General features: G+C 38.3%; 1 protein-coding gene across 3 annotated transcripts in view; it reads left to right on the top strand.

Annotated features, from left to right (window-relative positions):
• The window catches only part of LOC129577416 (ecdysone-inducible protein E75), a 136,403-nt gene that overhangs the window by 66,726 nt on the left and 42,111 nt on the right, over nucleotides 1–27,566 (top strand). For 2 of the 3 annotated variants that reach the window (XM_055464392.1, XM_055464391.1), the window contains exon 3: nucleotides 19,950–20,094. In XM_055464392.1, the coding sequence (XP_055320367.1) occupies nucleotides 19,950–20,094 (145 nt within the window). Of the gene's footprint in view, nucleotides 1–14,299; nucleotides 17,454–17,816; nucleotides 18,121–19,949; nucleotides 20,095–27,566 lie in introns of those variants that run through there. The other variant, XM_055464390.1, reaches the window with a different exon arrangement.

Raw genomic sequence — 27,566 nt, 5'->3', positions numbered from 1 at the left:
TTATAACAGTTTTTCGATAGCCGATTACTCGAAAAAATTGTTCCTACATAAAAAAAGTAAAAACACTACATTAAAGTACATAAAATCTACAATTGAAATCGCCCTACCCGAAGTCATTTCGGCAAATTTGCCAAGATTTGAATATCCATCTGGCTTATGAGGCCCTCGCTCTCTTAATCGTTCTGTGTCTTAGTAATGAGAGCATAGTATCAACGATACTGTATCGTGCAGGATGAGCTTGTTTTGGGCATACAGCAAATTGTGATGTCGTTGGGAGCAATGCGCCACCGTTTTCGGCCATTAATGCATACATTCCAACGAAATATTTATGAAAAGAAAGCGTATATTGGTTTCACGGTTAAAAATTCACATATTAGCTTAGAAGAAATTTTAGCACAAAGAAATACGACACAAATCCATAATAATCATGGGCCCTTTTTTTCCAAACATTTCCATTTCCCTAATCCTTGCTTCCGCTTTTTTTTCGGCAAACCAATTTTTTTTTTCGATGAATACATTTGGGTAGGAGAAAAAAACCCATCGATTTTCCATCATGCTTCATTTCATACGTCAAACAGTTTATAGTTCTAAATAATTGTCTGTAAAAGTGTTCGGTTTCACAAGTCTAAGCTGATTTTGAAGCAAAAAAAATATTATTATGGAAACAAAAAAAAATTATTGTCGTTGTCGGTCGCAGCCTATTCAAATGGTAACGAGGCAGAATGAAATAAAATATATGCGAAAATTAAAAGCAGCAAATGAGCGCGATCGCGACAATCAACCAAAAAGTGTTTTTTTTAGTCACATACACACGGCGTGTGTGTGTTTGCCTGCTATTGCATTCAAATGCAATTTGATTTATAAGCTTAGGCTATATATATTATGCCTGCATATTTTGCGAAATGCTAGCACCATATTTGAAACTAAATCAAACGGTTGACGACCGCCAATCATGTCATTGCACATACATATAGCCTAGCTGTATGGGCTAGCTCGAAAAAAAAAACGTACACAAATGCATACAAATTACGAGGCTACAACAACAACAGCAGCAACAGTAACGAACAAACGAATGAACGAACGAACGGAGCAACGAGGCCCATTCAAACAAACGAATGCACAAACATAAGTGTTTCAGCTTGATTTTTAACTCTTCGATTCTAAGCTCTCTAGTTGAAACTAGTTAAGAGGTCGTTGCATTGTGCAAAAATTTTCTATTTTTAAATCAACAAAATTCGTTCGTGTGCATTTGTGTATCATTCTATTCCATAATGTGCAGGCGAACGAGTGCGCGCGTGCGCGCCTGATTCTTTTCTGCTGCTGCTGCTCCGTGCTAGTGTTAATGTTGTTGTTGTTGCTTTTTTCATTATTTTCCCTTCGCTTCGAATGAGATTCAAATATGAGTTTTGAAAATGCGAATCGAGATAGAAGCGAAGAGTGAAGAGAAGAGAAACAAATAGATATCTAACAGTATTCGTTGCATACAGAATTTGATTCGGATTTTTTTTTTATTTCATGTCGTTTCGTTACGAATTGGAAGAGAGCAACTAAGGCTTGGGTAAAGACAGAGACAAATGCAACCGTGTACTGTTATTTATGAATACTTTGGCCATTGAATGCAACGAATTAGAGTCGAATGCCGACTGTCCGAGGCGTTGTCAATGATCACAGTGGCTTTGATTATATTGTTGCTGCTGTTGTCGTCGTCGTCATCGTCATCGTCATCGTCGTCGTCGTCGTCGTCGTTTCTCCCTCTGTGTGTCTCTATATCTCATTCAATTCGATTCATTGCAACCATTGTTGGGATCGTGTGCCCATTTGCCTAATCGAATAATCAATATGGAATGCATTGGTTTGGCCTTAAAAATCGGTCAGCTCTTCAAAATGCAAACAAACAAAAAAGACCAAATTGAAACTCTCGAAATTCAAAAGCTTTAAACAGTCAAATTGTTTGTTTTTTTCCATGTGCGAAACCCCCACCATCTTCACCTCATCAAGAAAAAAAAGTGTCCCGAATGAATGAATTTTGACTGCTAAATCGAAGCAACAACAACAACTAATAGATACTTTATGCATGCGTTATTTTTATGCAATGCCTGCACAGCGTTTGCGCGCAAAAGTGCAATGTACGCTGTGACATACACACACTATTGAAGTCACGGCAGCCATGTGCAAGCGGCAGTAGCGATGGCGGTAATAGCAGCAGCAAATATCGTTATTCGGTCACACTGAAAATTAGTTGCATTTTGGTTGTTTTTTTTTCTCTCTACTCGCATTTTAGCCCCATTGTTTTTCACTCACACACTACGAGCACATGAATTCAATGGCCGCCTGGAATTGCAATTGTCTGCGTCAGTCGCTTAGTGATGACGTGCTCTATCTAATTTTGTTTTATACTCTTCTCATTCGTTCTCTCGCTCACGCTGTTCTTCTCTTCATTCCTAACGTGTGCAACCGTTTGACTTGCATATCGTGCATTTACATTGCCATGCACACAGCACACATCGAATTATAAAAATAAAATATTACGTAAAGTATGGTGCGAACGAGCGCGAGAGCGAGCAAGCATTTGTACAAGTATACACACATAGTCCAATGAATGTGGTTGGTTGGTTTGATTTTTCTGTTTCAGTTTCGTTCAGTTCGAAGCACTTTTCTATGTTCTTTGCGGTGCAATGAACATTTCAACAAGCTTTTCATTGGCATGCATTTTCATGTGTATATTTTTGTTGCAATGATTTTGATATATGCCAGCAGGCTGTTGCCTACTAACTACTCTTTCGAACCCAATTTGTTGTTCCATGGAGTTTTTTCGGCAGAGAATGCGCCAAAACAGGTGGAATGCGCCATTAGTGGAAAAATGATCGTCGATGGAGTCTAAGTCAGAACATGTTCACTTAAACTGATGTGTTTATCGTCAATTTCGCGATTCATTTGCACAAATGATGTGTGCCGTACAAAATGCATCGTGCTACGGTCAAAAACAGAATCCACAGAAGAAAAAAATCATAAATTATCTCTTGATCGAATGTTTGTTATTCAATTCACACCGAAGATGACCTGGTGAAATGCGACAATTACATCCTTCACGAATCGTCCAAATGTGAGCGGCACATAATCAAATCACACGCAAGAGCAAATAGCACTGCCAAAGCCAATTTAAATTGAAATGAATTATTTCGCTTGTAGCTCACGTCGACTCTTTTATTCGCTCGGCATATTAAAGAAAGTATGATATGTTGTGATATAACTCAACCTACGACTAAATAGCAATAACGGACCAAATTTACAGCATGGATGAGATACAGATAATAATCGGTTCTTGCAAATTACATTATTATTATTATTTTCTGTGTGTGTGTTTTTATTTCGTGTTTGTTCCTTCGCAAAAGTTTTGTGTTGATGTTTGTACTTAGCGTGTATAGGCAATATTCTACAAAATACTGGTACGTGAGCCAAGTTGAACATACCGCACTTTTGCTATGAACAATGAAGGATGAAGAAGAAGAAGAAGAAGAAAAAAAAGCGCAACGCCACCGAGAGAAGTAAATGAAAAGAAAAGAAAAGAAAAAACGATGGAAAAACGGGGAACACCGTTCCAACAATAACAGTGCGAACGTACTGCAGATTACATAGACACACAGAGAGAAGAATAATAATTAAATGCGAAGAGCACAATAAAATCTGTTCATTTGCACGTATGAAGTTTGCGTTTGTTGAACCTGGAAATTCAACGAATGCCACAGAGAAGAAGATGCGAAAGATGGTGTGATCGCACCATCAACCACGGTTTTCGGCTCGAACGCAGTTTTTATACGAGATTGAGCGACAAAAAATGGTATCGGTTGTTTGTTGTGTGTGCGCTGAGGTTTGAGCGCCGTCGATTACATTCATCGGCGCACAAAAATTATGCAATTTTAACTTTTCTGTGTGTATCTGCATCTGCGACACAAACTTTTCGCTTAAGAATGTACAAAAAACCTTGTTTTAAGCACAAATTTCTGGGATTTTCCACTGTCAGACATACCATCGACTCAAGTCATTCGTCGGTGAATGAAGAGATTACCGAAACAAACGAAAGAAGAAGAGAAGAAAAAAATGGACAGTGTTACAAATATGAAAAACTTCTTTGAATTATTTACATATGAATCGAAATAAATGGAATAAGATGTTACGAAAGCAGCAGCAGCAACAACAACCAACAAACAAAAAAAAGTAACGAAAAGAAATGGGTGAATCAGAAAATATAAAACACATATTATGGACGCGCGCGACCAACAGAGAGAAAGAAGCATTGTTTACCAACACATTTCGGTAGTGTGTTGCTCTACTCGGCGGTTGTTGCCACTTGAGCGTGCTGTTCAGCTCACTCACTCGCTCGCTCGCTTGCTCGTTCGTTCGATTGGTTCGATGGCCCGGCCAACGAGAATGTTGTTCACTTTGGTTTATTCTCTTTCGTTCATTCGTTTGTTCTCCTTCATTCAATTTCATAGTCGTCGGCGGCGATTGACCGAACGCGAAGCGCTGCTACGAAGTCATTGACTTCTTTGTATGCTACGTTCTTGTCGAGTTGTTTTTATTTTTCTTTAGTCATTTCAGCTCATACTTCGTGTTGTTTTCAAAACGTTGCTGCTGCTGTTGTGGTTGTTTTGTTTCGCTGCTGCTGTTCACAACGCGTTCACTGACTCAGACTTACAACATTTTTTCGAATGCAATTTCTCATAAGTGGCTGGGATTGCTTTGCAATAACACAACTTATGCGCTCGCGCCATTGGGATACAAATTCGTTATGATAAATGCAGTGTGTTTTTATTCGTATTTCGTCGTAACTTTTATGGAAATGCTCATTCTTTTCTCTTCGTTTTTTTTATTGAAATTTTTGTATCGGAATTGGGCTTTTTCGATTTGGAAATCGTTGGTAGGGAACATTTGGCCTGATATCCAAACATACTTGTGTATGCTAAATGCGCGTTACACAACACATTACTCTGTTTCTTCGTTCGAAGCGCTTTTTATTTAATTATGCACAATGTTAAAGCCACGGAAGAAAATCAAATTCAAATATGTTAAGCTAAGGTAACGATACGATTTCATTCATGCATTGTGTAATCAAATGCGCTTCAATTGTGGTGACATGATTCAAAACGGTCGATGTGACTGTCTTCTTCTTCTTCATTCTAATTTACACGATTACACAGAAACTAATCAGCGAATGGAAAAAGAAATCACTCAAAATCAATGGATTTCATTCTCTTTTTTTATATTCGTTTCAAAGGGGCCGATACCATTGTTTACATTGAAATGCTTCAATAGAAGTTTCATATTTAGAAATTGAGTAACAAAATCGAGAGAAAAAAAAGAACGTGTTTTGTCGCCTCTCTCACGCATATATTTATATATGTCTATTTTCAACGAATCAAAACGTACGAAGCGTTTTGTAAAGTGCTCGAATGTTCTAGATCTAATTTGTTTTGTTGCTTGATATTTATTTCTCTCTCTCTCTCTCTCTCTCTCTCTCATCAATATCGTGTCGTTCGTTCAATTTCGACTTACTCAGTTTCATACTCACGCATGTAGATGTATGTGCGCGCGATCGAAACGGAAACGGCGATTCATGTTGCAGCTCCAAATTCTGGTGCTCAATCAAGTGTTATTAATGTTTCTATTCTTGATGTGGATCGTCACGTAGTTGTCGATGTACAAGTACATACATATCTCTCAAGTCTCTCTTTAAAATTGAAGCGCACCGAGTCGAAAAGAAAAGACACCACTTTCAAGCGACCCGATCTGAAATGGCTTGCTCTGCAACATTGCGAAGAAATTAAATCAGCAGCAAAATATAATTTGATCAATTAGAATGAATAAAAATAAAAGACGCACGCGCATTGGCACGGGACTGTCCGCTGAATATGAATTCAACACTTCAAATGGCATGTGACAAACTCCTACTTCGATTGGAATTCTCTCTTTGTGTGTGTGGCTGTCAATTAAGGGATGGAAACAATAGACGATTGCGTTCACTTCATTGTCATATAATTTTTCAGTTTGAAAAGGATAAAAAAGTGGATGGTGACGATGAGAAATTTACTGATCGAAATTTGCAAGTCACATAAATTACTCAAATAACCAACGGCACCGAAGAGCAAGAGTTTCTCCAGCCGAGATGAAAGCATCACGAATCGTAGCATGGGTTCATATAACAATTTCATTCGGCAAAATCTTCCATTCCGTACGACCGAGCTATGTGCAGCAAAGCTGCATGGGCCGTTCTCCTCGTCTCTCTCTCTCTCTCTCTCTCTCTCTCTCTCTCTCTCTCTCTCTCTCTCTCTCTCTCTCTCTCTCTCTCTCTCTCTCTCTCTCTCTCTCTCTCTCTCTCTCTCTCTCTCTCTCTCTCTCTCTCCGTCTATCCATCAATTTTGTCAATGTGCGATGGAACGGAACGAAGCGAAAACAAACAGCAACACCTAATTGAAATAAACTGAAGTGAACTCTATCGAATGTGCGTGCTTATGTGAGAGTAATCTCAGTAAGCTTGTTCTTCACTCTGTTGTTCATAAGGCTAGAGAAGAGCGCCAACCAATTGCACGTCTCGTTATTTTTCTTCATCTGCTAAAGCTAGCTCGTTTTAGATCCCAAAAGAACAAACGAAGAGAATATATATACGTTTTGCCCGAGCTGCAAGATGCATGCAAATCATACATACATACACATAGAGAAATAAATCGTTCACCAAAATAGTGGAGAAAGAGAGCGAGCAAGTTGCCATTTAAAAATCGTATGAACCTATTGGTTTGCGGTTAATGACTTTTGCCGTTGCATTTTTATTTATTTCAATTATTTTTAAGTGAATTTTCGTTCGTTGCACTAAGCAGAATATGTGTGTGTGTGTGTGTGTGTGTGTGTGTGCCTGTGTGTGAATGTGCCTGTGCATAGCAACTGAGTTGCGATTCGAGTCATCTAGTCGTAAAACCACGCGTTCTCTATATTCAATTCTAGGCTTGTATAACCATTTTCAACTCAATTTGATGACAAATACAAATTGGCGTATTTTCTATTTGGTTTTTCTCTCTCTCTCTCCCTCTCTCTCGCGTGCTTTTCATTCGCTGTTGCTGTTTATTCGAATCATAAATTCGTACTCATCGCTTGTTCTCATTGCATTTCTTCAGAAACAGCCTACGTGCTAAATGTGCGACCGCATTGCACGCGTCTAAAACGATTTTGAACAGTAGCCACTTGGGCCCAAACGAATCGACAAAATGATGTCGCCCGATTGTGTGGTGAACAGCCTTTTCAATTATTTCATTACGATAAATTGCAAAGGATTTTTCGTTTGTTGCTTTTTTTTTCATCTATTCCACACATTTCAAATCAATGTTTTATTCCAGCGTCATAAACATGAGTATTTCCCCATATTTTATCGTATATCGCTCATCGGTTATGTTTTTTTGATTTGTTTTCATTCCCGTTCGATACGAATGGAAATCGATTTGACCGACGTTTACCTTTTTCCAACACTGTGTGTCTATGTTTCAATCAAAAGTTCATTCACATGTATTTAGCAACGTGAAAATATGCACATACAACAAGGAAATTGGCCATGTGCTATTCGCGCCACAGCCAACGAGCACAGAGAGTGGGAACGAGAGACACAGTGTGAGCAAACGAGCGAGCTAGAAAGACATAAAGATTTCGAAAATGGGAAAAACTCAAAACAAATAAATAAAATTGAAACAATATCATAAGTCTAATAGTAAACTGTAGGACGGCATAGCCCAAGTCGAATGAGTCGCATTACCTCATCCAAATCGATAGACTATTCACGAGCATGAAAATGTGGAAAAATGCTAGGAAAAACCGGTCATAGATATTTTTCATCGACACTTTGACGTGGAAAAGCCACACACACACCATTCATTTTGTGGGTATGCGTACGTGACTAGAAGCACGTAGCACAGCATGAACTCAAAAATATACTTTTTCACACCGCTCCCGAGCAGCTAAGCAACTAGATCTATCGAAAGGGACGAAAAATCGAAAGAAATGTTTACTTCCAGCTTCATTTTTTACACTCACACCCACACCACCCAAAACCCAAAAATCTACACCATATATAGTTCCAGTATATTTTCGAACAAAATCCCCGTCAAATGCTTTCAACATGATTCAAGACATGAGTGAGTCAATGTTTGGCAAGATTTTGTGATTCATTGCTAAAAACAGGCGATCGAATACTGGTTTCGCGGAAGAAGAAAAAACGCAAAGTATAATGAGTGAGTCAACTGGTGTGATGTCCGAGCACACCATTTGCCGTTATGTAAATTTTGTCCTCAATGAAAAATGATTTAGTTTTTTCTTTTCGTTTGATTTTTCGTCCATGTGTGTGTGTGTGTGTAATTATAATTCTGATTTATATGTCATAAATTATGTTGCATTTGCCAAGCAAATTAACGCTTCAAATGATAAGTGTTTTCGATCGATGTTTTTCGAATTGAAGTGCATACATAGAGTTGCGTTGTTTATGCGCACACACAGAGTCAGGCTGCATGTGCCACAAGTCAATGAACCTTCGACAGTCTCAGCCCAGCGCCAGTGAAACCAAAAACAAAATGGGCTCTCGATGGGTGCGAAGTGTGTTGAATATTCGATAAATCGATAGATAACAATAAAAAAAAAGTAACGAAAATTGGAGCCATTTTTACGGAGCAAACGAAAAATTTGAAGCGATAGGCCGAACCTAGACCAATAAATCGGCATTACATGAGCTTTACAAAGTTCAGCCCGTGCTGTTGAAAACGGGGAAAAAAGCGCGCGCACATTTGAAAATGAAAGAAAAAAGAGAAAAAAAACGAAAAATAAAAATGGGCTCACATTCGTAAGGCATGTTCACAGCAGCTTGTAGTATTGACTACGACGACGTACGTGTTGCGTGCCATACGAATGTTGATGACAGCAAAATGTTTCACGTGCTTTTTCGAAACTAAACAATTATTACGGCGTGTTGAAGATACACATATCTCCACTGCACAAATGCAATGCAATGTGATGCGATGTTCGTCGAATCGGTCACATTCGCTCTGTACATTGGGTTGTGTAAAGCGCGCGACTGTGATTTTTCTGTATTGACGGTATACATTTTTATACATTTTTGCCTCGTTGATACTTTCATACACACGGGCCCGGTCTATATAACACACAGAGAGAAAAAAAATGCATTTTATATAACATATTCGATCGACGTCATTTCTTTTGCTTGCTGCTTTTTTTTTCTCTTCTGCGCTACGCTTTTTCTATACTATTTCAAGCGGCACACATTTCACTTACACTAAAACTCAAGATGTATCGCGATGCAAATCGCGATGCAATATTATGAAATGAAAGAAAAAAAATGCACGACAACGACGAAACAACAACGTCGAGCTAGTTCATTGAACTGAACACATACGCCCAACGTTTTTTCGCACGAAATACGGCGTAGCAAAACGCACGCCATCAAAATATTAGAATTTCATTGGTTTTACGTTTAGCTTTTTTTCTTTCTATTTCTTGGCTGTGTGTTTTTTGTTGTTTCTCCTTCTTCTTCTTCTTCTTCTTTTTTTTGCTCATTTCTTTTTCGTTTTCTCTCTATTTATAACCTTTTCTCTGGATTATTAGCATTACCCTGGTATGGACAAAAGTCAGCGTGCGCATTCGAATTGACCGAAATATCGGTTCCATCAAACATAATTGACAGCCTAATTAAAAGTTTTCACTTTGACTTGAACTCCAAATACGCTATAAATATTCAAAGCTGTGTGACTGTGAATTGTGGCCAAAGTGAAATGTGGCCAAATTCATGGATTGTTATTCCAAGTTGTCGGATATTGACTTTGCAATCGAAACGTGTGCAATCGGAATAAGAATTGGAAGGAAATTGAATTGAATCGAATGGAAATGAATTTGCAATGTGATCCATGTGAAAATATTGAAAATCAATTTCACCGAAATTCCGTGCTGTATTGACGACTGCTGACAGATTAAAATTGTTTGAAATTTATCTTGCAAAATAATGCAAAAAATCTACACATTTGAATGCTGAATCACTCAGCAAAATTAACATGCCTAAGGCGATTATAGGAGATACTATATTTTTGATTTTCTTTATTATTGCCTGATCAAAATAAATCATCCAGCGACAGAGAGATAGATAAAGAGACATAAAAGCGATAAGCAAAGGACATGAAGCTTAAAACTTATTCCATTGAAAACTATAGGCTTCTTCATACTGAAAAAAAAATCCTACGTCAGACCGGGCAAAGAACGATGACGGCTGCAGCGGCAGCAACTAAAACGACGACGGCAACGGCAACGGCAACGACTGCAACGTCGAACTACATAGGACAATAGTGCAACTGACAACTGTACAGAGAATATATACATACATGTATATATACATATATATGCAGAAAGGTTGCAGAACGTTCGTTCACCTCACCAACACAGTGCTCGATGAATGAGTGAGCTGTTGCACAACCAGAGAGAGGGAGAGAGAGAGAGAGAGAGAGAGAGAGAAAATAAATGCTCAGCCGAAAATGTATCCAGCACTAACGCAGCGCGCTGCAATTCAACTTGAATTTGCACAGTTGTACATGCATTCGCATCAAATGACCGGGCAAATACGAAGGCGAACGGGAGAGAGAGAGAGAGAGAGAGAGAGAGAGAACGAAACGAAGAAAAGAACTAAACTCACATGCGCGCGAATATCGTTGCATATAGAACGACATAGCTTAGAACCACACAATGCACATTGTTGTATGTGCGTCTTTTTTAGTTGTTTGTTCGCGGTGCTGTTTTTCGAACATGCAATATCAAGTATGCAAGTCTCGATCAGTGCTCATGTTCAAAACTTCCATGCACTCAATCGAATCACTGTAAATTCACATTCCATATTGTAATTATTTGAAATCCACTTGAACCTCAACATTTTTCGCCGAGATAACCGACATTTTCGCCGTTTGCCGTAGAAACTTTGTCTATGCACCACAAAACGAACCGTATTAAAAGCCAAGATTAGCATGAACATGGCCCGGCCAAAGATTGACAACAATTTTTACATACATACTTCCGAATGCGTTGCCAAAAGAACATTTTATCATTTGGCATCGATTCAATAGCGTTTAGAACTTGGCCAATCACGCATAGCCTTCCATGTCTCTATTTTTTTTTCTGTTTTCGTTCTTGATGTTCTCATCAACTCCGAAAAAAGCTCGTTTATCAATTAAAAAGAGTGAAAAAGAGAGAAAAAAATCACCAGCCACAGTTGAACTGAGCTGAACGGTTGGGAAAAGTTACAAATTGTTGTGTAAAACATGGTAATTTGAGAGCGCACAATCAAAAATCGTCAGTCATTTGTTCATCACTGATTTTCACTAGGGACTTCAACTCAGTCTGTAGCTAGCAGCAGCAGCGGCACTGCACACATAAGCCAATGGAATTTATTTAGGTCAACGAACTGACTTGACTTCGATTTTTCCTTGAAGGTTCTACAACACATGCTCTCGCTCTCTTGCTCTCCACCACTGTCTATCTAATGCACATAGCATTAGACAATGTGTACTATGTGCGCGCACACGGGGCCTTCTCTATGTACACACACACTGTCGTTTGTTCGCGCGCACTCAAGAGTGTGACAGAGACAGAATCGCACACAGAGTGCAGTGCACTTCGTGTGTATGATGATGCAAAAGCCCCGTATTTTTCTTTTGCTCACTTGCTTGCTTCGTTCGTACACACTCAATATTTGCAATAGAGTTCGATGTGTCAGAAAATGCTGGGTGACAGCATTTCTTCGAAATAAAATGAGACACAACATTTTTGTGGGAGCATAACAATCTCGGCACAGGTCGACGTTTTTTTTTCTCTTCGTTTCCTTTGGCGTATCACATTTGGCAATAAATGGTGATAAAATGGAATTAATTGGGCTGATATGATTTGTTTGTGTGTGCTCAATTTTGGCGTTGAATCGAAACAATTATCAATATGGAATGAAATTTACAAAATAGATGCGCCGATTGATTTCAATCGAATTTGGGTATTTAAAAATGCTTTGAATTCTGATAAAATTCAATTGATTGACAGTCAGAAGAAGAATCGACAGCTCATTGAATTTAAAAATAAAACTTGAGCGCTTATCGCATCGATAAGATCGCATCGAACTGAATTCCTCTCACTTTTATTTCCATATTCATTCAAGCAATTCAAGTCGAGTGCTATTGCTACTGGTGCTGCTGCTAGCATTCGAACATAATATATGCTCTTTTTCTCTCTTCTCTTCTGAATAGACGCTAATCAATGACTTCAACTCATACACATTCAATGCTAAAAAGCATACGCAATAACTCAACACTTTTCAATCAGTTTTTCATTTCATTCGAATCGTACCGCAACACTAATTGATTGCACGCATTTTAATGCTTCGTCTTTCAATCTATTCGCAGCTGAGTGAGCGAGTATGAGTGGCAGTTGCTGCTGCTCGGCGCGATTACGACGACGACGACGACCGTGTGTCCCCGTTTAAAAATCAAATGTTCGTCATCAATTCCATTGCAGCGAATGTAATGACGGAATTTTTGCATGGGACACCCAGAGTTCGTCGAGAGTTGTGAAAGCGCGTCGTCGTCGTCGTTGTCGTCGTTTTTTCTGTCTTCTGTGCTGTGCTTTGCTTTGCTCGGTGGCTTTTTGTTGAATGTGTAAATTTTGTTCAATGAGAACGATGTGCATATGCGCGCGCGTACTCTGTACAATATGAATGTGTAGCACGTTGTGCGTTAAATTGTTCAAAATCGCCGTCACATCGCTAGCTCGGGAACGTGCGCGCGTTAGCTCTTGAACGTACAAACCGATGAACGAACGAAAGAGAGCTGGCTAATGTTATTGTTGTTGGCGTTTTGTTCGTTCATTTTTTTCTTATTTTTTTTTTCGTTTCGTTTCGTTTTGCTCTTCGTTTTTCATTATATTCGCAGTTGAAGGTAGTTGACCTGAAACTGGGCCGTTCAACATACAGCACGATATTTCATACCTATTCCGAGGGCACACTTACATAAAGTATAATCGTACACAATGAAATCCACTCAATATTTGCACTATAAAAATTCGAAAACAAAGCGACACAAACGGACGGAGAGAGAAAAAAAGCCCAACGAAAGAAGAAAAAAAAAGAGAAATAAATCGAAAGAGAAAAGTCACTTCTGAATTACATCGGGCCGAAAGCGCAGAGAGCACAAGAAAGAAATGGTTATATAGATTCGTTGAGCCGTCATATGATTGATCCGAAATCCGGTGGTCATTTCATTTTGGCTTTGCATAGAAAGAGAAACAAAACTAGCGAAAATCATATCAATGACCCTACGAATCATTATGATTTTTGGACATTGAATCGAGTTCAAATGGTTCGTGGTTGGCCAAAGTGAAAGGCCGCTCGCTTTTTCTTTTGCATCGCATACACACAGTAAATAATAATGAAATAAAATGAAAATAAGAAAAAAACAATTCATCCGGATGTGATGATGAAAATCGGACCAAAATGACCATTTCATACAAAAACAAGAGGCATTGCCATGATATATATGCCATGCACGCACTTTTTTGTCGGTTCCGCACATATATGCGTGCCTATGATTGACAACAATGTGCAAAACGAAGAAATTTACATTTGTAAATGCAAAAATCGACGGAATTTCCTATTGAATTATTATAGTATATTGAAACGACAATAATCGCATTTATCACGCATATTTTCTTGCGGCACCATCGAACGCGAGAAGAAGAAGAAGAGGGAAAAATGGTGAAAATAAACATTAAAATATGGACAGAGAGAGAGAGAGAAGGAGAGAGCGAATACAAAAAAAATATGTACAAGTATAATAATACAAAACCGGGACGAAAGACAAGGCAATCATTAAATTTATTACAAACGAGTTAAAATTGAAAATTGTGCAGCATTCAATTATATAACTCACTCATTTACGGAGCTGTTGCTGTTTCTGCTACAAATTGTTGTGCGAACGTGCGTCTTAACACGCGGTGTGTTTGTTTTTCTTTTTGATTTTGCTTTTCATAATGTATTATGTATGTGCGATGAAAGCAGAAAGAAAAATGTTAGACAATTCTTCGACGAATTGCAACGAAATGGTTGCATATTGTGCGCTCGAGCGCTATGTGCGTGTGCGTGCACGGCTACTTTGCTAGACCGTTCGAATCGAGAAGAAGTCAATGCGAGTAGAACCAATCAACAATCGACCATGATCAGCTACAACAATTTTTTTTTTTCGTTTCATGCATCTTTCAAACAGCATGCATGATGCATACTGCATATTTTTTTTCTTCTCAACAAACGGAATATCAATACACACATATATTTATATAAATAACACGGTTCATTGCAAATCAAGACAATGATATGCTCCTTCTTCGGGTTCAATTTTTCGAGGGAAAATTCTCAAATTTCATCCGATTGGGTTCATTGCATGGACACAGGAGTGAGTGGGATACACCAACTAATAACGAAGCATACTCAAGCGATAGAGCGAACACTATGAAACCGAAAGGAATAGATATGGTTGAATATATAACAGTCATCCGTATAAATGAATGACAAAATATTTTGTTCAACGCTTATGGCTCCCGTAATTTATGTACAACAGAGACTCCATGTACGAATACAGTGCGAACAAATCGCCTGGTATGGCTCATCGTCTCTCTTTCATTCTCCTTCTCTCCATCACTCACTCGCTCGCTCGCTCGCTCTATCTCGATATCGATGTGTGTTTGTAAGTGAGTTTAGGGCTGCGCTTTTCTATGTATGAGTGTGACTGTGTGTATAGATATTTGGAATCGACACTGACTTAGCGAGTTCATTGAACTAACAAATGAACGAACGTTCGCGCTGAGCGCAGTGTCTATACATTGTACTTTGTGGCGAGGCAAAAATTTGTTATACTTCGCTCTCCCCGTGCACTGTATTCCACATGCAAAAAGTGTGTGTCTGTGTGTATGACGTAAAACGATAGAGAGAGGGATGAAGAAAAAAAAATTAAAGGAAAATATTGTATGAAATTTGAGCACCATTAGAAACCAGGGATGAAATTTATCATTTGTGAAGAAGAAGATGAGGAAAAGTAGACATCATCGAAGTGAATTTCCTTTGATTGCAAATGTCTTATCAAGAATCAAAAATGTCCTATACAAATTTCGTTTGTAAGCGCACAATTCTCTCACTTTTTATCACTCTTTGCCCATTCAAAATGATAATAATGTTAGAGAATTGATCAGGTTGGCAAAAAGGAGCAATGAACTGGCTGAGATTAGAAATTGCCACACAAACCGATGATGACAAATAATAAAGGCATGAGTTTTCTTCTCTCTCTCTCTCTCTCTCTCTCTCTCTATTCCTTCGTAATAGTTTCAGTGCAAAAGTGATTGGAGCGAAATATTAAGCGCGAAAAGAGGGCTACTAGGAATAATATCGCATATGTACGAAAACACAGTCACCTACTCAAAACGAATGCAAAGCTTTTACATAACTCTCATCATCCGTACATATCGTTGCGTCTCGTTTTGTGCGCCACTGTGCCAGAATGAATGGCAACAGCACAGCCAACCAGCGTTGTGCGGCTTGTGGTGCGAGCGAGTACGGTCATTCCATCGAACAGAGATAGAATGCTGCGAGAAGCACATGTAGGCACTCACACAATCTCACCAGTGTATACGCGCCAAGCGCATATATAGCCTTCTAGCAAACGCTTCGGCCATTCGCTTCATATCAAATTGATGGTATGTATGCGCGCTAATGTGAAGCGTTTGCATGTATGCGTGTGATCACATTGGAAACGCTCGCTTTTACACAGCGTTCGGTTTGTCTAGCAGCGACGAGAGAGACCTGACTGTAACTTGATTGAACGCAAACAGTTAGCCGTTTGTAACATTCGTAAATGAACTCTGGTTGAGCGCGTACATGAAATAAATGTCTGTTTATTTCGTTCCGTGGTTCATATACGTCGTTTGTTCATTCACACATTAGCCAAAATCTCACATCACTAACATTCAATAAAACAAACAAAAAACCATAGCAATTAATTGTAATACAATAAACGACGGCATCTGAGTGATATAAGAAGAAAAAAAATATTATAACCAGAAAAAAAGACAATTTTTTTTCTCTCAGTGATCAAAAAGAAAAGAATGAATCTGATTTTTGTTTAAAAAAGAAATGAAAAATATATAGTCAAAAAGTCGTTGCACTGTTCAAAATATCAAGAGTAAAAGAAAATCACAATATCGTGGCGTTGATCAAGTGTATTTAAAAAGGAAAATAACAACCGAAAAATCTGACAAAAATTCATCAAGTACCAGTAAAGTGTTCACAAAAACGGAAAAACCGCGCGAATATCATTTCAACATCGAATTGTTGTGGTTTCGTGCACCGATTCTCCTCTTCTCCCATCGAATAACAAGTAATACTAAACAAATTATCTAGATATTTCGATTGTTTTGCCGAATTCAAAATCAATCGCGACCGCCGCGTTCAAAGTAATAAGAAATTGTTAGGCAATATCCTGCGTATTCTGGATTTGTCAGTTTATGTTGACTGAATAAGTGATCGCATTTCGTAGAGTTACCGCCCAAGCACAAAATAATCCTTAGCTAACACTAGACGTGTTCGAATTTAAAAAAGAAAAGCAAAAGAAGTTTGAAAAAAATACAATTATTTCTCGTCGTTTGACTGCAAAGTAGAAAGAGGAAAAAAGGGCAAAACAAAATAAAGTGATTATGTTGCCATCAATATATCAGCAGCAACATCAGCAACAACAACAACAGCAGCAACAGCAACAGAATGAGTTCAATTGTGGTACTAATAGCCAAATGTGTTCTATGATGATGACGACCGACTGCCTCAAGTCGGCGTCCGTCCAAAATATGTCTCCACCGTTTCGAGACTTTTCCTCGCAATTGAATAGTAGTAGTGGTAAGAGCAGTCAATTAAAAGAGACGCATAGTGCTTTAGTGAAAATTTTAGAATCGGCACCAATCCCATCGAATACATCGACAACAACCGCGACGATAGCGACGACGACAAACACAACAGACACAACGGTACCACAATCGTTTACAAAAACAACAACTATGCTACTAGTGAATCAGACTAACCAACAAAACAATTATCATCGTAAGCGAAATAAGCATCTAAATACTATCAATACACATTGTGATATGGATAAGAGTAGCGATGAGGAGATGGGCTGCAATAGTAATAGTAGTGCCAGTAGTAATGCCAGCGAAGCGGAAATCATATGCCCATGGAAGAAAACGAGAATTGCACGGGAATGGCATCAGTCACAAAATATTAAGATGGACGATGATGCAATGGATCGAATTACCACCGTTACAGTACCAACCGTACCCACAATTAACCTGAACATGTAAGTGTTTGATCAGCGATGCAGCAAGACTCTTCTTCGACATGATTTGTGGCCCGCTCTCAATTACCGCGAATTGGACAGTCAAGTAACTGGTGCGGACGTATGTGTGTGTGTGTGTCTGTGTGTTAGGGCAGAAGCGCGCAGGGTGTATATTGATCAATTGAAATCCACTTTGATTGATAATACACGGATATTCAGGATCAAATCACCTCATCGCCGCCAAAGCAAGCGCACACACACTCCGGATACCTCTTCAGACTGATAGACTGACTGAACAATTGCGGCAATTGGTTGTGCGTTTGGTCTCACATCCAATCGATGGATTGTATCTTAAATCTCTGATCATTCCAATCATCGGTTTAGACAAAGTAACAACAATGATGGCGAATATGATGCTGGCGATGACATCAGCGATGATAACGGCGAAAACGATGAAAATTCAAACATTTGCGAATGCTATAATACATGGCGACGTGCCAGCAACGATGGAGACGACGATGATGAACTGCATGAAAATCACCATCACCACACTGGCACATCAACAAAGAAGCACAAGAGTTTCCATAGCGGACAGAACAATGGCACCGATTCGGGTTGTGATAGCGATTGTCCGGAAAATATCAGCGAATTGTGTAAAAAATTCGATGAAAACCTTTCTGAACAAGACGTAAGTTGTATATCACACATACACACAAACATCGAAGACAATATTTGCTCTATAGCTCTGGTTAAGAGACCGTCAAACGATAGAAGAAGAAAAAAACACACACTCCAATTCAGCTAACCATATTTATTTCATTATTGATAGGGGAAGAAATCATTTCAATGTTTTCGTTTCTTTGCTTATCCATTTTTTGATTCATTTTATTTCGTTTGCACATCATACCTACACACTTTTCTTGCTTGAAACTTTTCCATTTTGTCGGAGGAAACCATTTCAAATTGCTTCGCTAATAAAATCGAAAACTAATGTGGTAGCGAACAAAATTTCCAGCAAACATTTTATTGTCATATTATATTTGCTTTGAATAGACGATTTGATCGATTCCGATAGATTTGATGTTATTATTTTTTGACGATTTTGAATTATTCAATGTTAGCTTAAATTTAACTCATGAAAATTCAACAAATTGACACAGAGAGAAAAATTAAAAGTATTTGATGTTGTCTTGCGTCTTCTCTTTTTTCTGTTAATTTCGACTGATTCGTTCAATAAGAGAAAAAAAAAATTTAAAAAAAAAACTAAATAAAGTATAAGAGATGAGTATTAGGGCATTGACAACTCGTAATAAAAAATCCGTCCGATTAATTGTTATGACGATAGATATCATTATCAAAGCATGCATATTTTGGCTGACTGGATGGACCTGAAACTGAGCTTGCAAATTGCGTTTTTTTTTGCTTTCGCATAGCCATGCGCTTATGCTCGCACATGATAGAATGGTTTAAGAGTCTAATGAACTGCATTCACCTTTTGACCCAATCCGAGTCTGAAAGCTTGCAGCGAGGTCGTTCAACCTTTCGCGAGCGAACTTATTCTATACACATAAGCGTACAACATCCATATGTAGCAAAGTTTTGTGTTTGTACAAAGCGCACACGAATACATAGCAGCCCATGAGCACATGGACGGCAGTGTGTGTGCGCTGATCGGTAGTGTGTGGATTGAACACACACACGCTAACGTTTGCCAACAACGTTCAGAACATGTTTGGCAGCAAACAGCAACAGTGCGGCCAGCGAGTATTTGCATTAGATGAATCCACACACGTAGAAGCAACGTGATGAACGTACGTAGAACCCTAGTGGCCCAATAAGGAAATGTTAATGTATTCGCGAGCGCATTCAACGAATTGCATTGCCTTTGCGATTTTGGTTCTTTGCTCTCTCTCTCTACCCATTCGCTTGCATCGTACGCATCGCGTAGCTTTTGCAACGATTTGCGTGCACAATGTGCACACTTTTTTTTCTTTCATTCGTTCGTTCACTTCTACACAACAATGTTGAACACATGCAGTTATCATTGGTTGTGTTCTTATCATGATTCTGTTGGAAGAGCACTTGTATGGTCGTCGCACTCTCGACACATTCATTCGGTAGCTGTACTGAGTGGGTGGCTGGAGAGTAAAATCATATGGTATGCGCTCTGGGTGTACTCAGCAGCCAGTGGTGCATACACTATTCGATATGCGAAACGAGCAAAGATATATATACGATGATACTTTTGCACGCATATACACTGAAATGTTAATGGGACTTTGTGTTTTGATCTCTATTGCGAGCAGCATACAAACTGATTAATTATGAACACATTGTTTTCTTTTTTTCCTTTTCAATTTAATCCGTTGTAACCGATCGATCAATTTTCAAATGTAATTAGAGTGTTTTTTTTTGTTTATGATTTTCCACTTTTCGGATATCCTTTTTCAAACCTAGTTCACATGATTAATTTTGAATTATTTTCTTTTCTCCACCATCACGTTATTCGATAAACAGGGATTTTTCAGACGATCCATACAACAAAAGATTCAATATCGTCCATGCACGAAAAACCAACAATGCAGCATTCTGCGCATCAATCGTAACCGTTGTCAGTATTGTCGCCTAAAGAAATGTATTGCAGTCGGAATGAGCCGAGACGGTAAGTCAATTTTTTATTTTACTATTTTCTATTCAATTCGAGTAAGAAATCAATCTTGCTCCATATTTTTCGGAGACATACGAATAATCAACTTGTAATAAATTGTGAAATCGTTTTGAAACACATCAAATGCATAAAGTGCATATCTGTATCACCCTCAATCAACTGCATCAAATGTGATTAATTCAATATTGCAGCAAATTAAAATGCACACATACACCGTGTACCGGTCGAATTGAGCGCAAACGATGACGGGGCGAACCACCGTTCTACATTCGAACCTTCAGAGCTAAAGGTCATTTACACTCGGAGCGCGCTTAAATCTCAAATGCATTGCGATGCAAAACGATATAAATCGCAAGTAGCAGAAAATAGAAGCACATGCGGATTTTAAGCACTTTTATAGTTGGTAGCGCTATAGTTAAATACGTGAGCGTATGTATAAGCGCGCACATAGAGTTCGCACAATTTTAAGTTTTGATATGAAACACCAAAATGGTATATGTGCTGAAGTGAGGTAACGAGCAAAAGAATTTATATACAAGCGCTCGCAATAGCCAGTAGCAGCAAGCGTGCGCAATGGAAAGTGATTCCTATAATTTTATAGATGTGTATATAGAGAGAAAAAATGTGTAATCTATGTGTTTTAAAATGTGCAATACGTGCGTTATGTGTGACTACATGTGACTTCGCACACATAACACCATAGCGTGAATATCACACGATTCGCTCACTCTCTCAAGCTAAACATTTGGTAGCTGCTGCTGCTGCTGTTTCTACTTTTTTCTCTCTTCGCTTCATCAAATATTTACTTCTTCGGTCATATTACAGAAGCACATTGCATAATCAGCGCAGTAATAGTTTTTCAAAGAGAAAAAAAAGCAACAACGACGACAACAACGTATCTTTAGACGTTTGGTTTAGATTTGAGTTCGAGTGGAAATTTGCTTTGTACATACATATCAATATGTGCGCGCATACGACTCGAAACACTCGTACGGTTACTTCACTGTTGATCCATAGTCTAAAGCAATGACACTAACAAATACCCATGCTGAATGGGGGGATAGAGAAAAAAAAGAAACCACTCTCTCTTTCTCAGCCAACACATCCAATGTTGGTGAACCCAAAACTCATACATACATACACACACACACACACATACATACACGCGCGCACATCGACATGAGACAGAACACCGTGGTCGTCAAGTGAGTGCAAGCGAAACGAAGCGATTAAATTCGTGCTTCAGTCTCGCGCGCTCTTGCTATGAATATGTCTCTCCATATGAACGCTTGTGTCTCTCTCGCTGTGAATGTGTGTGTGTGTGTGTTTTTGTATGTGAAACGAGCGCTAATAAAATTGTATATAAATTGCTGTGCTCCCGCAAGCCGAACAAACTGAGGTTCGTTGACCGCGTAACTAGGTCACAATCAATTTGAACTCTATTCAGGGCAGCGCCAATGTAACTCGCTCACTCGCTAACTCTTTATTTATTTATTCCTTTCGTATAAACGTCTCAAAGCATTCAAATGAGCGTGTTCATCTCTCTCTCTCTCGTTCCCACTCGCGCTCTCTCCCTCGAGTCTTTGAACTACTGTTGCTGGCGAGTTAGAGAAAAAGACAAATCGGGAATGAATGATTTCCATGAAATAAGCGCAAGAGAAAAAGAGATAGATGTATGGATTGTTTGGTTTTTTCTTCTTCAATGCAGCAAAATTGTTGTAAATTTTCAACAACATTTTTACTCTCACCATACACCGTTCGAGTATAGAGGGAAAATGTTAACATTTTCCTTCTATACTCGGACAACTTTTTCTCTCTCACTGTTGGCCTTTAAAATGATTATGCGGACACAAATGTGTTTTTTAAGCATATAAAATGATAAGTGTGCAATGAAGCACAGAGTAATTGTGAACAAATCGCAAAGTCGCGCGATTTCTAAAGGACACAGTATTATATGGATTTCATTGATATATCCTTAACACAATTTTCCACATGCTCACAAGCAGAGTAAATGAGAGAAAGAAAGAAAAAAAAAAGTAGTCGAACGAAGCTACAGCAGCAGTAGTAGCATCAAAAGCGAACGAAGCGATGAAAGTGCGCGAGACAAACATTTGCCCCAGAAGAAAAATTACAATTGAATATACGGTTACTTCACATATTCATAAGCAACACATATGGCGCACGCGCCCATTTTTGACGTTTTCAGTTGATCGTTGTTCATCCAAGTGTCCTTAATCCAAATTTGAGATCATTGACTTGTGCTGTACAATTGCGTGACCGCTCAAAATGGAATATCTATCTATCTATCTATCAATCTATCTATCTATCTATCTATCTATCTATGTGCATACATGTATGTGAATATTGAAATTATGCCTGGATGACTATGTATGTATCTATTTTATGTGAAATGAAGAGGATAGAGGAGAAAGAGAAAGAGAGGTGACGCCGGCAACTTTATACAGATCACAGTTGCTCATATCTCATTTCATTTCTTTGCTTTTGTTCGTGAAAATTTAGCATATGAGAGCAACAACAGTCACAACAGCAACAACAGCAGCATCATCATCATTTCGATGAGAGCCTATTTCAACCACATCTAATGATATAACAATCATTGTTTGCACATTCGCTAATTTGCCATCCTATTGACGATGCATAACCACACGTATAACACCAAAATTATATGACAACAAAAATTAAGCAATAAACCATGCAATGATGATAATGATGATGAGGATGATATGTGTGTGTGTGTGTGTCGGTTTTGTCACAATCATTCACAAAGCAAAACACCGAAAATGAAAACATATAAAAATTAGAAAAAGCAGCGCAACATTCGAAATGTAAATATATGCATTATGTACGCATGCTTATTGAGAAATTGTCGCGCGCGCACACACACAACACGGAACCAAACGACGGTGCGTGTGTACGTGTGCTGTGCACGCTCGACCGAGTGCTCCCATGCCATGTTCGCTTCATTCGGTCTTTATGGTCTTGTGAAAAAAGACAAAATAATAACATGGAAATGGTATTCTTATGCGGTATTGAACTGTTTCGTTTGGTCATGAAAGTAAATTCAGTTTATTGTGCAATCGCACTCAAGCACACAAGTAAAAGTATAAATAATAATAAAATTGTATGTGACAAATATACACAGTACACTGAACGAAGCATACTCAAACATCTGACTAATCACCCGAAAATGTCAAGCATACATATAATTGAGTTGAACAACTTTCTACACATTGAATTTTTAGAGGTGAATCATGTTTCCTTCATTGAAATTGAACATTGAGCGTGTGCTGCTTCATTTCATGCCAACTGATGCAATATATTAAAGTGTCAAGAGCTACGAATTTCCATGGACCCATTTTTATAATACATTTTTTTCATTTGTTCGTTCATCAAAGCCACAACAACAACAACAACAACAACAACAAAAGTAACAGAAAAAAAGTACTTGAAATCCGTTTGAAGAGAAAAAAGCGCATAAAAAAATGAACTCATTTTGTGATCAGATACTTGACAGTGGTGAACATAAAACTAGAAACAGCTTTTATTTTAGCTTGTTAATGTGAAGCCGTCGCTTTCAAATTGTTCAATTTTTCGGGGTCTTTTCATTTCGATTTGATTTCATTTCTCAGCTATAATAATTGAACTTATGCATAATAAAATGCGTAACCGTTCAATATCGTTTGAATCCATTGAGAAAAAACACAACTCGCTAACAATCCATATTTTGATTGTGTATGTTGCAAAGTTTCCAAAAAAAAATATGGCCATGCTCTATGTCCGACTATGAGTTCGAATACGCTCATTGTGTGTTATGAGTATGTATTTGTGCTAAATTATCAATTCTAATGTTTGCGGATCATTCGCGGGTGCGCGCACAACGCGTTCATATTCAAAGCAAAAACTTTTTGACTCATTCCACTTGGCGAGTATGGCTGTTTAGCTTAAATCGCTATGTCTACTTCGACATTTATGTGTGGATTCGTACAAAGTTATGATCAGAAACAGAAGAAAAAAATTCATTCCGAGGCAATGAAAACACCAACACAACAGCTTAATTTGCACGACACAAATACAAATCGGCGACAGCAATCACATAAATACACAAACACACACACACACACACACAACGTAGTTTCGCGTAGTGAATCGTCTGAAAATCTCAACGATTCCACTGCTGTGAGCCGATTGTAAACGGCCGCCGCAGTAGCAATGGCTCTCTCGACGATATGCCCGCTCACTAAACACACACAAAAAAAAAGATACACACAAAATAGGTGGAAAGACTAACAAACTGTATCTAGTTCATGACGAAAAATTCGTTTTCGTAATAAACGTTCAACGCAAATGTATTTGGATCTGGCTTCGAATGATTTTGTTGTTGCCATTTGCTGCAATATTTTTTTTCAGTTTTTCTCTCTATACTTCTGTTTTTTTTTCGTCGTCGTCGTCGTCGTTTTTTTCATTCGTCTATAATTTTATTCGTCATTTTTATTTCTGTATGACTTTTTAGCTGTGTGTACGCACACTGGGGCTTCTGTGTATGTGCCGTCGTCAATTCGTTTTTTTTTTGTCTCTCCCTGTCGCCTCTTTCCGTCTCTCTTCTCCTCATCGCCGAATCCAATTTATCGTTAGCTTTTACTTTTTGATGTCAGTTTAATATACTATATAAATATATTGAATGTGTTCAAGCCCATTTCAAATTGGATGGCATAAAGTCAGAATAAAATATTTGATATTACTTGGTCCGAACTGTGTTCGTAACCGCCACAGTTTGTACAATTCGATTGAATCACTGAATCTTTAATAGATTTCGAGGCTCATTGTTTTTCGTCTTCTTTCAATCGTTGTTGTTTTTCATATTTTGCTCTATTTTTTTTCTCTCCCGATGGTTGCTGCTGTTTTCATTGCTTAATCGACAAAACCGCGGCAATCACGTTTTTATTAAACAATTCAAAAATCGCTCTGAATTGATCGTTCTGAGTTCAGTATCTTCAATAAATTATATTGTTGCATTGATCGAATCAAATCAATGGCCAAAAACCATAGATACGTGTTGATTAATATGAAACGGTATGATTTTCCTGTACGTACGCCCAACTGTGTGTTCGCTTATATATTTTATTGGGACAACAGGAAAATGGCACGCGTGATCTGATTCATGAATTTTTCAAGTGGACACTTGATGTTATTCGAACAATTTGGCGAACGCAGTATCGTTTTTTTCTCTCTCATTTCTTTCATACTTTTGTGTTCAGGGTGAAAGGAAGAAGAAAAAATATAGTGCAAAAGCATATTGAGGCTGAAAAGGAAACAGAATCGTTGTCGCCGACTGTTTCTATTAATAGGCTATGGGAATATGTGAAATAAAAATAATGTCATTTACGCGGTATTCGCATAAAAATAGCAATGCTATTCTGTCGTAGGGTGAACTACTTTATTATCCATCGAAATGCGATTGACGATATGGCACACACACAGGCACATTCCACACTTAACCTCCAGTAACAGTAGCCTCCTATTGAGCTTAGTACAAAGCATAACCGCAATAGCTGCATTAAGTGCACAGCCTAGACAAAAGCTTACACAGCAAAGCGATACATGCAACTTGTGAACAGGGACGGTCACGAATCTATCTAATCGACAAACGCATTTGGAGGTTATTTACCTGGGCGAAAACCAAAACGGTAAATTAAATGAACAAAATTGAATGCAACGAGTTAGAGAGAGAGAGAGAGAGAGAGAGAGAGAGAGAGAGAGAGAGAGAGCGAGAAAGAGAATGAAAACAACAACTAGCTATGAAACGAACAGCCTCGTTGATTCCAGTTACTGAAAAGGTAGAGAGTGAGAGAGAAAGACAGAGCTGAAAAAAATACACACAACATCCAGTACTGTGCATGCCAGTATTTGTCTTGTATGCGCTACACACCATGTTAAATGTACACGTTCCGAGAGTGTATCGTGTAAACGTAGCGGTTCATATACTTGAAAAAAAAAACTTTCATTTTTCAATGTAAGAGCTCTGAACGTTCGTTGAATCGAATTGCTTGGCGTGAGCTCAGCGTTCATTGTTCCCATTTTTTTTCGGCTGTGTCGTATATTTTTTCCTCTCTTCTTTCCTTCACTTTGTTCGAGCGTTCGTTTGGTAGAAACGGAGTGGTGTTTTATTTTTCTTCTGCTACTTTTCGTTTCGCCAGTAACAAAGTTGTCTCTCTACTGTTACAGATGATGTCGGTTCGGTATGTTTGTGTCTCTCGTTGTGGGCTGTGGACCACGAAATGTCAACTAATCGAGTTGTGAGCACACAAACAGTTCAATAATCTCACCAATTTGTTGTGGTCAGTAGGAAAAACAACAGCCAAACCGTTTTACATCATTAAATGTCTGTGTTTTCCTTCCCATTGACGTGATCATCATCTTCCTCAAACAATGTTGGCACTATGATACCGTTTATTGGCAATGTCAATATTTTGAGAGTAAATATTTTTTGCTTTTGTTCGATATGATTTTTCTATGTCAACAGACATACATGATAATGATAATGAAAGAAAGAATTTCTTTTTGCGACGAAAGTATTCCTTTAGTTTCACTTTTTTTCGATTCAATGTAATGTTGATCAAACAATCTCTGGTGATCACCACATGTTTTCCGCTCTTTTTTTGGCGCCATTTAATAACAAATTAAATGAGCAATGTGAGCAAATGTTTGAGCAACGCATAAAAATTGAGCAAACATGTACTTTCGTTCAATCAAATTGATCCGTTGACGTCTTTTGTCAAAATTGGTTCATTTGCAAAGTATCTAAACCAACATCACCTTCTAAATTACAAGCTCCACTTTAGATTTGGACTATCGTGCTCACAGAATGTGCTGCAATAGAAGATGACATATCATTTGTCACTATGTAAATCAATTGGTAGGTGTTGTGTCAACGGACATTTCGTTGGGCGTGATGACAAATGCAACAATTTGGAAATTAGTAAAATTAACGATCAATGACATGAATGCCATACGTACACACACACATTTTGTGTAATGCTAGCGATAAAAGCAAGTGTCACAGCAACACACGCCAATAAATGAATGTACTGTGCAATAAACTGTTCGATAAAATGAACAAACACGGAAAAAAATCAATTGCTTGAACTCGACATTACGTAATCTGGAGACACAATTAAAACAGAAATATAAATCAATACACGGAGTGTGGCGCGGCGACAGCGAAGATAAAAACAAAACAGGCGAGCTCAGCAAACAACAAAGCATAGAGAAAAGAAAACAACAATCGAGCATAGTATAAATAAATAAACAATCACGTGCTGTCATCGGCTGTTCACACTTTGATTGTCTTCTAGAAATTTCCTCGATTCACGCGAATCGCTTGCGCCATCCATTTTTTCTTCTCTCTCTCTCTCTCTCTCTCTCTCTCTCTCTCTCTCTCTCTCTCT

This window comes from Sitodiplosis mosellana, unplaced genomic scaffold, assembly GCF_009176505.1.
Source record: "Sitodiplosis mosellana isolate CC-2019 unplaced genomic scaffold, AAFC_SMos_1.0 Smas_scaffold_6197, whole genome shotgun sequence".
In the NCBI taxonomy this organism is placed as follows: Eukaryota; Metazoa; Arthropoda; class Insecta; order Diptera; family Cecidomyiidae; genus Sitodiplosis; species Sitodiplosis mosellana.
The sequence above is the reverse complement of the archived record's forward strand: the minus strand, read 5'-3'. Positions and strand labels throughout refer to the sequence as shown.